The 12,779-nt window shown below is 43.9% G+C and overlaps 1 protein-coding gene across 1 annotated transcript in view; it reads right to left on the reverse strand.

Moving 5' to 3' along the window:
* Nucleotides 1–2,083, reverse strand: part of Gys2 (glycogen synthase 2) — a 44,424-nt gene extending 42,341 nt beyond the window's left edge. The window contains exon 1 of the mRNA XM_004664419.2: nucleotides 1,963–2,083. Within this exon, the coding sequence (XP_004664476.1) occupies nucleotides 1,963–2,083 (121 nt within the window). The remainder of the gene's footprint in view (nucleotides 1–1,962) is intronic.
* Nucleotides 2,084–12,779: the final 10,696 nt, after the last annotated feature.

Genomic DNA, 12,779 nt, shown 5'->3' on the forward strand with positions numbered 1-12,779 from the left:
TATTCAATTCCTTATTTACATTTTTATTCTCAAAAAGCCTTCTAGTTGTAACTATATAGCTTGTCCCATGTAGTGAAAACACCCGCATTAGAATGTGCATTTCAAATTCATAAACCTCAGGTTAAATGCAAACACACCAATTTGGTGAAGAACTTGAGGAGAAAGAGGAAAACAATTGAGACAAGGCTCATGTCATCCAGGCTGGCCCTGAACATGCCCCCTAGCGGAAGATGACCTTAAACTCCTGATCCTCCCACTTGTGCCTTCCAAAGACTAGAGTGACGGGGTGTGCCACCACACCAGTCGTGAGAAATTCCCAACTGAGGAAATCAATGGCTTGATTTGGAAATTCAATGCAACGCTAAGCATAGCGAATGAACCTACGGCTTCTTTTTCCCACAGTGGCATTCGCCCTTGACATGAATACTTTCCAAGCGGCCTTACAGAGTTTAGAAATGCTTTGCCTGAGTTTTTGCAGTCTATCAGGAATAAACCATCAAACCTAGAAGGGTCAAGTCCAGGGTTGAAGAGATAGCTTAGTTGGTAAAACACTTACCGTGCAAGCATGAGGACCTGGATTAAATCTTAAGACCATACATTAAAAACAACAACAACAACAAAAAGCCAGGCAAGCAAGCACACACTTGTAACCGTGGCACTGGGTGTCAGATGTGGGAGAATCTCTGAGGGTCCCTGGACAGCCTGCCAAGCCTGGTTGGACAGTTCCGGGCCAGGGAGAGACCTTGCTGCAAATACAAGGCAAACTGTGTTCCAGAGAATGACACCCATGGCTCTCCTCTGGTCTCCACAAGCACGTGGACACACACAGAGACACACAGCTAGTCACAGTCCATCCCTTGTTGCTTGAGGCTTGATGGGGTGAACCCCACTTTGCCCCTAGATGTCTTCCTCTGCAGTGTTCCCTCACTTAGTCCCCATCCCTGCAAAAACTGACTGAAGGCCCTTCACCACGAGTCCCCGCACTCAGAATCTGCAGGAGAGGCATGGGTGGAAACGACCTTTGAAAGAGCGTGTCTGGTGACGCTCTGCTTCTCTGCACTGCAGTCTGTCCCCCGCTCCTCCCTAAGGCAGAGCGGAGGGCGCTTCCCGCTCTCCTGTGCCTGCACTGCTGCGCCCAGCAGAACTTCCCACTCCCTGACTGCGGAAAGTCATGAGCACAAGCTGGAGAGACGGACCAGCTAGCTGTGCTGACCAGAGCAGAGAGCACAGCAGCTCTAACTTTGCTACCATGCTGGTCTCAATAAGCACAGGGAAGAGGTAATGTATCACAATTTCATCTTTTTATTCTTACTTATTTTATTTGAGAGCTAGAGAAAGAAAGGGAGAAAGAGGCAGGTCAAGAGAGAGAATGGGGGCTGGAGAGATGGCTTAGCGGTTAAGCGCTTGCCTGTGAAGCCTAAGGACCCCGGTTCGAGGCTCGGTTCCCCAGGTCCCATGTTAGCTAGATGCACAAGGGGGCGCACGCGTCTGGAGTTCGTTTGCAGAGGCTGGAAGCCCTGGCGCGCCCATTCTCTCTCTCCCCCTCTATCTGTCTTTCTCTCTGTCTGTTGCTCTCAAATAAATAAATAAATAAAAATTTAAAAAAAAGAGAGAGAATGGGGGTTCCAGGGCCTGTGGCCACTGCAAACGAACTCCAGACACATGCACCACCCAGTGTACCCAGCTCATGTGGATCCTGGGGAATTGAACCTGGGACCTTTTCCTTTGCAGGCAAGCACCTTGACTGCTAAGCCATCACTCCAGTCCCACAATGGTATCTTAAATTCCCATTCTTCCAATTACATGGGTTGTGACTATCCTTTACTATCTGTAACCTACCTGTGTCATTGGGATCAATGTCCCCTCTCACTGATAGTTCCTCACCACTGCTATTCCTGGTAGAGTCCTAATCTGAGTTCGTCTACACCCAGGGAAATGACCATTGTCACAAGAAGCACAAACCTTTGTTGGTGACCTCCCAGGAAACTTCAAAGAGCAGTAACTCCTCCACGGGAAGTCTGTCAGCTTCCCACTGAGGAAGGCCACTCAGTGAAGTCACAGACAGGGACCTGCCTCGGAGCATTCTTCCTCCGTCCTCTGGTGCCTTTTGGACTCCCTGCTGGGCACAGTGTCACAAGAGGGCCAGGTCCACAGATGGGAAGCGCTGGTGGCTGTCCACCTTGGTGTCTCCTCTGTAGGTGAGACAGCAGAATGCAATGGCAAGGGGTGCTCAGAGAACTCCCAACCCAAGGGAGAGCTCCCTCCTCCTTCTGACGCAATCCTGGGCAGGGCACGGAGCGCGGTGTTCTCTGCTGCAGTCTGCTCACAGAACCCAGAGCAATCCCGAGTGAAATTGGGTTCCCAGCCTGGGCAGGCTGCCACGGGGTTGGCTGAGCCTGGGACGAGTCCAGCCCCTTAGTCCTTGTCCTTGGGGTCAAGCTTGTGGTCTCACACTGTCAGAAAATTAATTTCATCACCCTCACAGGAAAACAACAGTCCCTGTACAGTTCAGTTAGAGTTGAGGGCCTGTGTGTATAACTTTAAAGTACTGGGCACCTGTTCCTTCATTTGATGTTATAGAACTCTGAGCTTGACTCTAGTTGATTTTCTCCTACACCTACATATACATAGGTATAGATAATCTTGATTTGCTTTAACTTTAACAAAAATTTTTTTTAAATTTTTATTTATTTGAGAGTGACAGACAGAGAAAGAGGCAGAGAGAGAGAGAATGGGCGTGCCAGGGCCTCCAGCCACTGCAAACAAACTCCAGATGCGTGTGCCCCCTTGTGCATCTGGCTAACGTGGGTCCTGGGGAATCGAGCCTCGAACCACAGTCCTTAGGCTTCACAGGCAAGCGGTTAACCGCTAAACCATCTCTCCAGCCCACACCTTAACTTTTTTGACATGAGAAAGCACAATTTCCCAAGTGGCCTTGTGTATAACACAGAAATAATACACATCAAACTCATCAGTGTTCTGTTTTATTTGTTTTGGTTCAGTGTTGTATATTTTTTTAAATTATTTATTTATTTATTTGAGAGCAACAGACACAGAGAGAAAGACAGGTAGAGGGAGAGAGAGAGAGAATGGGCGCGCCAGGGCTTCCGGCCTCTACAAATGAACTCCAGACACGTGCGCCCCCTTGTGCATCTGGCTAACGTGGGACCTGGGGAACCGAGCCTCGAACTGGGGTCCTTAGGCTTCACAGGCAAGCACTTAACCGCTAAGCCATCTCTCTAGCCCTATATTTTTGTTTTTTATATTGTTTTTTGTTTGCTTGTTTGTTTTGCTTATTTTTTGTTCGTTTGAGGTAGGGTTTGTAGCCCAGGAGGAACTGGAATTCACTCTGTAGTCTCAGGGTGGCGTTGGACTCACAGAAATCCTCCCAGTTCTCCCTTCCCAGTGCTGGGATTAAAGGTGTGCACCACCACGCCCAGCGCTTCAATGTTTTAATGTTTTAGGAGAAATTAATTTTAGTCACATTGCTACCTTGAAATTCTCAAATACCATTAAGTTGATAAGGATAATTCAGTACATGAAAAACTGTTCAAATAATAGTGAAAGTTGTAAAAGAAACTATGTTCTGAACAACCATCTGAATCGCATTGTTCAGAAACGCCTTTGTTTACCCCTATGTCTGCATGTATATAAATATGTACCTATATATCCACACACATGTGCATGCACACAGGTGCACGCGATATTATTCCAAAGAGGTCAGGTCTTTCTCTAGCATGCTTCATTTTGTTTTATTAATTATTAATATTATTTTTGATTTTTCAAGGTAGGGTCTCACTCTAGCCCAAGCTGACCTGGAATACACTACGTAGTCTCAGAGTGGCCTCGATCTCACGGCAATCCTCCTACCTCTGCCTCCCGAGTGCTGGGATTAAAGGCGTGTGCCACCACTTCAGGCTAAGCATGCTTTAATTTAAATCACCATATTGTCCAGATTCATTCCACAGCCAGTGTTTCCACATGACCATACGATATTGCAGACAAATGAACTTTAACCAAAAGATTCCTCACATTGGGATTAGGATAAATAGCAATAACTTGTTACATGTTAATATAATACACAGCCTTTCCTTAGATTTTCATCAGTGCCACATCACAGTTGGTATAATTGACTTAGGCTTGTCTTAGTAACTGTAGATTGATAAAGCCATTTAAAAATGTTTTTATTATTGACAACTTCCAGAATTATAGACAATAAACCATAATTCTCTCCCGCACCCCCCTTCACAATCCACTCTCCTACCCCTTCCCCCTCTCAGTCAGCCTCTCTTTTCTTGTGATGTCATCATGTTTTCCTCCTATTATACTAGTCTCGTGTAGGTTGTCCCAGGCACTGCAAGGTCATGGATATCCAGGCCATTTTGTATGTGGAAGAGTGCATTGCAAGGAGTCCTACCCTGCCTTTGGTTCTTACATTCCTCCCGCCACATCTTCTGCAATGGACCCTGAGCCTTGGAGGGTGTGATCGAGAAGTTTCAGGGCTGAGCACTCCTCTACACTGCTTAGCACTACACTGCCTTTTGTATCATCGCAGAGGTCACCCCCTCTGATAAAGCCTTATTTATTTGGTTTTTGGAGGTAGGTTCTCTCTCTAGCCCAGGCTAACCTGGAATTCACTGTGTAGTCTCAGGCTGTCCTGAAACTCATGGTGATCCTCCTACCTCTGCCTCCTGAGTGCTGGGATTAAAGGCGTGCGCCACCACACCCAGCTTTTTTTTTTTTTTTTTTTTTTTTTTTTTTTTTTGGTGGTAGGTCCTCACTCTAACCCACACTTATCTGGAATTTACTATGTAGTCTCCTGACTCAAACTAATAAACAATGCAAGTAACCTGCAGTGCATGCAATTCTTAATATTAAAATCATATAGAGGAAGAATGATGGCTGAGCAGTTAAAGGCACTTGCTTACAAAGGCCAATGACTAGAGTATGACCCCCCAGTACCCACATAACGCCAGACGCACAAAGTGGCGCATGCATCTGAAGTTCACTTGCAGTGCCCAAGGCCCTGTCATGTCCACAATTACTCTATCTCTCCTCATCAACACATACAAACATTTTAAGATACTAAAATCTTAAAAAGTATCACTTTATTCTTGAGAGTTAATGTCTACTCCATAGTCTGTCATCTCTGCTCTTGGAAGGGGAAGAGGAGACTGGAGGATTGCACATTGGAGGCTACTTAGAAAGAACCTATCTCTATAAAGTAATGACAAATAAATGAAATTTAAAAAATCTACTCTATAGAATTCTATAAACATGGTCAATACAGCCCCTACATTGGCAAAGTTTACAGTGTTTCCCAGGCTTTATCCTACTGATAAGGGAGAACACCCGTCCCTACCAGAGGAGCCTCAGGAAGGTCACTGGTTAGCAAGGGGGATGGGAGCTTTTCCTCAGCAATGTGACCGCTGGTACTCATGCCAGTGACCCTAAGTAAACTCAGTAGGTAACAGACAAAAAAGAAACATGAAAGAAACTGGAAAGAATCAGTTCAGAACAGTTGGAGGGGAGCAGCAAGGGTAGGTGGGGGTGCAGGTGATCACATCACATGGTATAGGGCCGGGAGACGGCTGAGGGGAGAAGGGGCTTGCCTGTGAAGCCCAAGGACTCGTGTCTGACTCTCCAGATTCCACATAATCCAGACACACAAAGTGACACAAGCACATAAGGTCGCACATGGGCACAAGGTGGTACGGGCATCTAGAGCCCAAATGCAGAGGCTGGAGGTCCTGGCACACCAACACACACAATCTCTCTCTCATAAAAAAAAATCACAAAAATGGATTTTACATATATATATATATATATATATATATATATATATATATATATATTTATGAAGGTACCAAAAATTTCGATAAGTTTCTTGTATTTATTGGTAAAACTGTACAATGAAAAGAATTCTTACAATTATAACTTAAAGCATAACTCATGAGTATATTTCAGTTTTCAAGAATGACATCAAAATATCATTATATTCTAATTACCTAAAACTGGAAACATAATTTTCTTTAGAAGGATTTGAAAGTTTTCTGCGGATATTCAGGTGACGACGCTGCAGGAGCTCCTCCAATAACCCCGGCACGAAAGCTGGCATCTCTCATGTGGGGACACAGCCGCGTGAAGCCACTTGGATACGGAATCCAGGCAGTTCTGCTTTTGACCACTGCTCTGCCTTCACTTGATGAAAACTGAAGAAAATAGTCAGTATAGAAAGCAGGAGACAGAACAACCTCGGAGAACCATGCCCACTACTTGAAGGCCAAAGACAGTGGAAAAAAACAATTAGAGATAATGCCAGAAAAGGATTTTTCTGGAAATAACTGATAGTGTACAGTGTCATGCCAAGATAAGAGCGAATATCAAGGAAACTTTCTTAAATAAAAGATGGGAATGTTGATAAGCACAGCAAAGGAAACTAGGAAAGGAATAAGCGTATGCATGGATGGGGATCCTACTCAAGTGACGATGTGTGAGGAAATGAGCACAGCTGTGGTGGGAAATTCTCAGAAAGACATAATGCCAGAGAATCGAGCATCGTGGTGATAAAACTCCTGCAATAAAGTCATGAGAGAGAAACAAGACCAGTGCTGGTGTGCACTCCTATGCAAGCCCTATGGATGAGGAAAATAAGCACAGAGGTGGTGTGAACTCCTACAGAAGCCATGAGTGAGAGAAGTGGTCATGGAGGTGGTGTGAACCTCTACACATAAAAATGTGTTTTAAAAGGTTTATAAAAGATCTCTATAGATCCTTTTCCTTCAATGGTTTTTCATTCCATTGTCTGCCATGCTGCAATATGTAACACAGGGAAGGTCTCCCAGAAACTTGTCAAAGTCCAGAGAAAGGGCTTTTTTTTTTCTTTTTCTTTTTCTTTTTCTTTTTTTTCGGTTTTTTGAGGTAGTGTCTCACTGGAGCCCAGGCTGACTTGGACTTCACTATGTAGTCTCAGGGTGGCCTCAAATTATGGTGATCCTCCTACCTCTGCCTCCCGAGTGTGGGAGTAAAGGCGTGTGCGACCACGCCCGGAAAGAAAGGGCATTTTCTTAAACGAACCAAGTCACTATGACATGGGGCACTTTTGAGTTTCATTCCCCCATTAGCCTAACACAACACAAGGTTTCATGTGTCCCACATATGAATTAGAATTTTCTTTGCTGCAAGCCTCCCTAAACTGAGAAATAAAATACAGATGGCGCTGGTAGTAGTGAACTCAATTTCCATCCTAACTGCTATGGGCTGTGGAAATACAAGACCTCTGACAACATCTGGAATGGAAAGACAGACCGCCTCCCAGTCAGCGGAGGGGTAATAACCTGGCTTCCTCTTTGCCTGTGCTCGGCCTCCATGGCTGACATTCTGGAACCCGTGGTGAGCACGTGAGCGCAGTGGACGGAGGCTTGCTCCATGTAGAGGCGGTGGTAAATCTGTCTCTTCCCAGTCTCCTTGTCTGGGTCAAACTGCTAAACACACAAACACACACTCCCTTACACGAGTCCTTCTCCACAAGCTAAACAAAATTCCATGTTTCATGAATCATTCTTTCTATGATGAGATTAAAGTACTGATGAGCATTTATTAAACTTGCTGGTGAATCATAAATAATTGGGATTTTGAAATCCCTTATGAAGTTGTCTTTTCCTCCTCCTTATCCTTCTTCTTCTTTTTAGTTTTTTGAGGTAAGGTCTCACTCTAGGCCAGGGTGACCTGGAATGCATTCTGTAGTCTCAGGGAGGCCTTGAGTCATGGTGATCCTCCTCCTATGCCTCCCAGGTGCTGGGATAAAGGCGTGAGCCATCATGCCTGGCCACTTATTTCTTCTAAGCCATTACTTTACCCACTAAGCAAATGACTTTTATACTTTACTGTAATCATAGAAAGGATTAGCATTTTGGCACTTAAATTAGAATTTTCCCATCCCTTCAATTCACTGAAAGGGGAAAATAAACTATATTCATGATTACATAATTTCTTACACTATAATTTCAAAGAATGTGCATGTACTTTAATTGGTGTGTTGCATTATGGAATTATTTGTCATTCTGAGGATCTTAACTAAAATACCAAAAGCCAGGCTGAAGAAATGGCTCAAGAGTTAAGGCATTTGCTCACAAACCCTAACTGTCTGGGTTCAATTCCCCAATGCCCATGTAAAGCCAGATGCCCAAAGTGGTGCATTCATCTGGAGTTCATTGCAGTGGCATTTGTGTGCCCATTCTGTGTGTGTGTGTGCACGTGCTTGTGAATAAATACATTTTTAATTGAGCATAACAAAATAAGAGGACAACAAGAGAGGGAGGTCCCCTCCAGGTCTTTCCACGCTCAAACACCGTCACCTTCTGCCTGCCCTAGGCCCTGTGGGGCTCCCTGATCTGTGACATCTGTTGTCCCTGTGGTCAGAGCTCTGGCATCTACCTTCCTACATGTTTACCATATCTCTATCCAATAGCCACAACATTAAGCACCTATCTACACCTGATTCCTATTTTTAGAAATTACTTATTATTACCAGTGCCCAAGAGAACAGTGGGAGAGTAAGCAAGAGAGAAAATGGAAGTGCCAAGCCTTCTTTCCCGCTGCAAAGCTCAACATAGGAGGCAATATATAGCAGTGACTAAGAAAACTCATCCTGCTGTGGGAGCAATAATTGCATTAACAGCTAGAAAAATAAGTTTAATTTTTAATTATGACTTTGCAAAATATTTTATGTTACAAACTGAGTCAGCTGATATATAGGGAAATGTTTATAGAGCACTCTTCTACTCATCTAAATTTATTGATTCATTCAGTTTTAGTTTCCATAAACCTTAAACATCTGTAAATCCTTAGTTGGTATTATGGTATGGTCACATTTACTCAGCACTGTTATGACTGGGGTCACCACGAAACCACATAGATACCGGTGTATACACCCAGTTTAGTCTGATTCATATGCATGTAGGAGATACGTGAAAACAGAAGGTAGGCTGTCTTGGAAAGTTACTTTTCTGAGCAGATGAAAACTAAACTCAAAGAAGTTAAACAGCTTTTAATTATTAATTTTAGTAAGTTTTCAGAAGGTAGAATTGAAGGAGTCATAAACTTGCATGTATGTTATGCTAACTTTTCTCTGTTGCCATTGATTTGAACTAATGACTGTAGTTAACTGTGTGTAAAAGCAAGGAAGTGTCATAGTTAAGGAGTAGATTACATATCTGACTTCCTTTTTTTAAAGCAGATCCCAAAGCTTTGAGTTTGGTCCAGTATAGATACATATATGCCAGCTACTCTCGTCTAAATTCCCCAGTCCTGATGTTTTCTTTGTCTATATTTGAACACAACTCAGGTTAAATGAGAATCTTTTCCCTAGTCTGATTATAATCCCTACCCAGCTTGAGGCTTTATAGTCCCTTGAACCAAAACTCTGAAATCACTTACATTAGGGAAAATTTATCTTTTTGCAGTTGTTATTGTTAGGAATATTACTTTCAGGTATTGGGAATGTAGCTTTTCAGGCTGTTCTTAGCAAAATAGACTACTGTGCTCAAATTGTTACTTGGCCCAATCTAATACTGTGTCTCCTCCTATTTGTTTAGAAATGAGTTTGAGCTGAATGTGACGGCTAACACTTGTAACCCCAACCCTGAGCGGGGTGAACTTGAGATAGGCCCAGGCCACATAGTGAGAACTTGTCTCCAAAGTAGAAAAATAGTTTGCGTAACTATTCATTTCCTTTTCCAAGTAGATCCAGAGATTGTCCATACAGTTACACCCAGAGCCGTATAAAAAGACCCAAGCCTTAGTGCTTCTCAGAGGATGAGTGCGTCTCCATTCCTATGTAGTTCCTGGTTCACGAGGACTGAGTATAGGAAAGTCTGTTACTTTCATCTCTACTTTCTGAGACACAGAAAAGAACAACAGATGGAAAGCTAGGAAGCTGTGGACATGCTGTAGTGAAGTGGGAGTCGACTGTGATGTCAGTCCACATGCGGGGACCTCACACTCAGAGTCAGTGATGAGCTGGTCTAGATGCCACCTCGCGTCCGCTGCTGAAGGAGTCAGTGGAGGCTGGGTTCCTTCTAAAACATCTGACCACAAGAGAAAACCTTAAAATGGTGGGAAATATAATTTGCATAATAATTAAAATTACTATTTGCTAAAATGATACCTTTTTATAATTATAGTTGTTGATTGAAAAATATGGTATTTCAAATAGAGATTTATTTTTAATGTCTTTGAAATATTTATTAAATAAGAGCTCACATCTCAGCTGTATATCCTTAAAATAACTAATCGCATCCATTTTCATGTGTGGCATGTATAATTGCTATTTTATTGTCAACTGTTTTGTCTTTTATAAAAGTGTGGTTGCTAGTCAGAATTACACTCTGGTAGTTGAATAAAATAGTTCTGATCGAGGAGTGTTCTTCCTGTAATACCACAGCTGGTAGTGCTTAAACTTAAAACTTCTGTCAGAGGAATTAAAAAATCAAATATTTCTGAATTTTCAGTTAAATAAGCTCATTTTTTAAAATTATTTATTTATTTATTTGAGAGCGACAGACACAGAGAGAAAGACAGATAGAGGAAGAGAGAGAATGGGCGCACCAGGGCTTCCAGCCACTGCAAACGAACTCCAGACGCGTGCGCCCCCTTGTGCATCTGGCTAACGTGGGACCTGGGGAACCGAGCCTCGAACTGGGGTCCTTAGGCTTCACAGGCAAGCACTTAACCACTAAGCCATCTCTCCAGCCCCAAAGAGATGTATTTTATTAGCAAAAGTGAATATGGGCTTTGTAAGTGTACTCGTGCTGGAAATGTTGACATTACAGTTCATAGTATAACAGTCTTTGACACAGAAATATATATGCAAAACAGGGCCACGTAAGTGTTTTCTATATTTCTCAACTCATAATATCAACTGCTAACTCCATACTGTACTTTTCTGTTTTTCTTCCGTCTTTTTTATCTTGTACTTTGATCTTTTCCTCAGTTTCCTGACGTCTGCACTTCTTTCTTTTCTTCTGAAAGGAAGTTTTAGGGTAGCTCTGCCTCGAGCCCCAACCTTTGAGTCAAGGACTGGCTGACAGCTCTGTAGCTCGGGCTCTTGTCCGCTCTCGGCCTGTGCTGGCCTCCTCCTCCTGCAGGAGCGTGAGCTCTCGCAGCTTCTTAGCCTTTCTTTCCTTTGCTCTCTCCTCTGCTTCACTAGTGAGTATGACCTCCTTCATTTACTTGAAAATCTGACCTTTACTGCACTGTGAGTAGGAAGTGGGGCTTGCCTGGTTTTCAGTTCTGGAACATTTACAACCAGAGTTTAGCACCTGTTTAGAGTTACGTCTTCAGATCATGTCCGAGTAGGAACTGGCTACAAAGCAAACCAGGTAGGGCCTCCTACTTGTGATGGGCCAGTTCTGCTTCTGCTCTTTACGCATTAGAGGTTGATTTGCTTTTCAGCTGTTGGTGATGAGAAACCATGTGTGACACTCGTCCACTCAGCATCCCATTGCCAGGGACACCGCCTTCCCGACAGCAGTGAGACGGAGTGCGATTCCAAGCATTTGTTTGGGGTGTACTTGTTTGCAGTACTGGGGATTGGACCCAGTGCCTCCATGCGCTCGTTTTACCGCTGATCTACGTCCCTCGCCCCCAGACCAACCTTCTGTTGTTTTTGAGATGGAGTTTCACTTGTTACGCAGGCTTCTCTCAAACTCATGGGCTCAATGCTTTTTCTGCCTGAGCCTCCCAAGTGGCTGGACCTAAAGGCACAGGTCACCATGCCCATCTAAGCCACTTTTGAAAGTTACAGAACCATGTATGGATTATATTTGAAGTTTGTTCTTTTATATAGTCGTTACCTGAATTATATGAATTAGATTTTTCATGTATTTTCTTTCTCTGTTATCCTTTTTTTTTTCCATTTTGAATTGGCTAGTCCCTTTATTTCATGTTACTTGTCCTGGGACTTACACTGCTATGAAAGAATGGCACGTTCAACCTTTCTGTTGTCATTTATGACTGTTGCAAGAGCATGGCATGTAGGACATTTTGAAAAGAACCAGGGCCAGAATGGAGTCAGAACTGAAGCCATGACACTGAAGGCATGCACTCAGTGAGGAGAGACCTAGGGGCCTTTCAGGTTAGAGTCAGAGCCGGTACTCTGTGGTCATAGCACTTGAGAGGTGAAGGCAGGAGGATCAGAAGTTCAAGGCCTACCTTGGTTCCAGAGGGAGTCTGAGCTATGAGAGCCTGTCTCAAGGAGAAACCAGAAACTAGAGTATGTGTGTGTACATTTGAAGGTACATCCAGTAAAATAAAATACATGCCTGTGGACATCGCTGAAGGCACTGAAGTGAAGCAGAGGCCATTGGTCTGTGTCCTAGCGGCCAGCTTGAGGCTTAAATCTCATGGTTTTGCGCAGGAGAACTTTAAAGTTGAAGGACTGGGGCTTCCTCGTCCATAGCTGCGCTTGCTGTGAGCATTGCTGATTCATGTGTGCTGTTGAGTAGTCAACTGATCTAAAATTTATTTTTCAGATGAACCAGAAACTCGAGATGCGTGGTGGGCGGAAATCCGTCAAGAAATCAAATCCCATGCTAAAGCCTTAGGCTGCCACGCCGTGGTGGGCTACAGTGAATCCACGAGCATCTGGTGAGTGAGACCCCTACGGGCTCCAGACGCGGAAGTGGGAGAGGCGTCCACGGGTCTCCGGATAGGAGGGCAGGGAAGGGGTCAGGTCACACGACATGCCACCTTGCCCCACGATCTCTGCGGAGCTCCTG

This window comes from Jaculus jaculus, chromosome 22 (genome assembly GCF_020740685.1).
Source record: "Jaculus jaculus isolate mJacJac1 chromosome 22, mJacJac1.mat.Y.cur, whole genome shotgun sequence".
NCBI lineage: Eukaryota > Metazoa > Chordata > Mammalia > Rodentia > Dipodidae > Jaculus > Jaculus jaculus.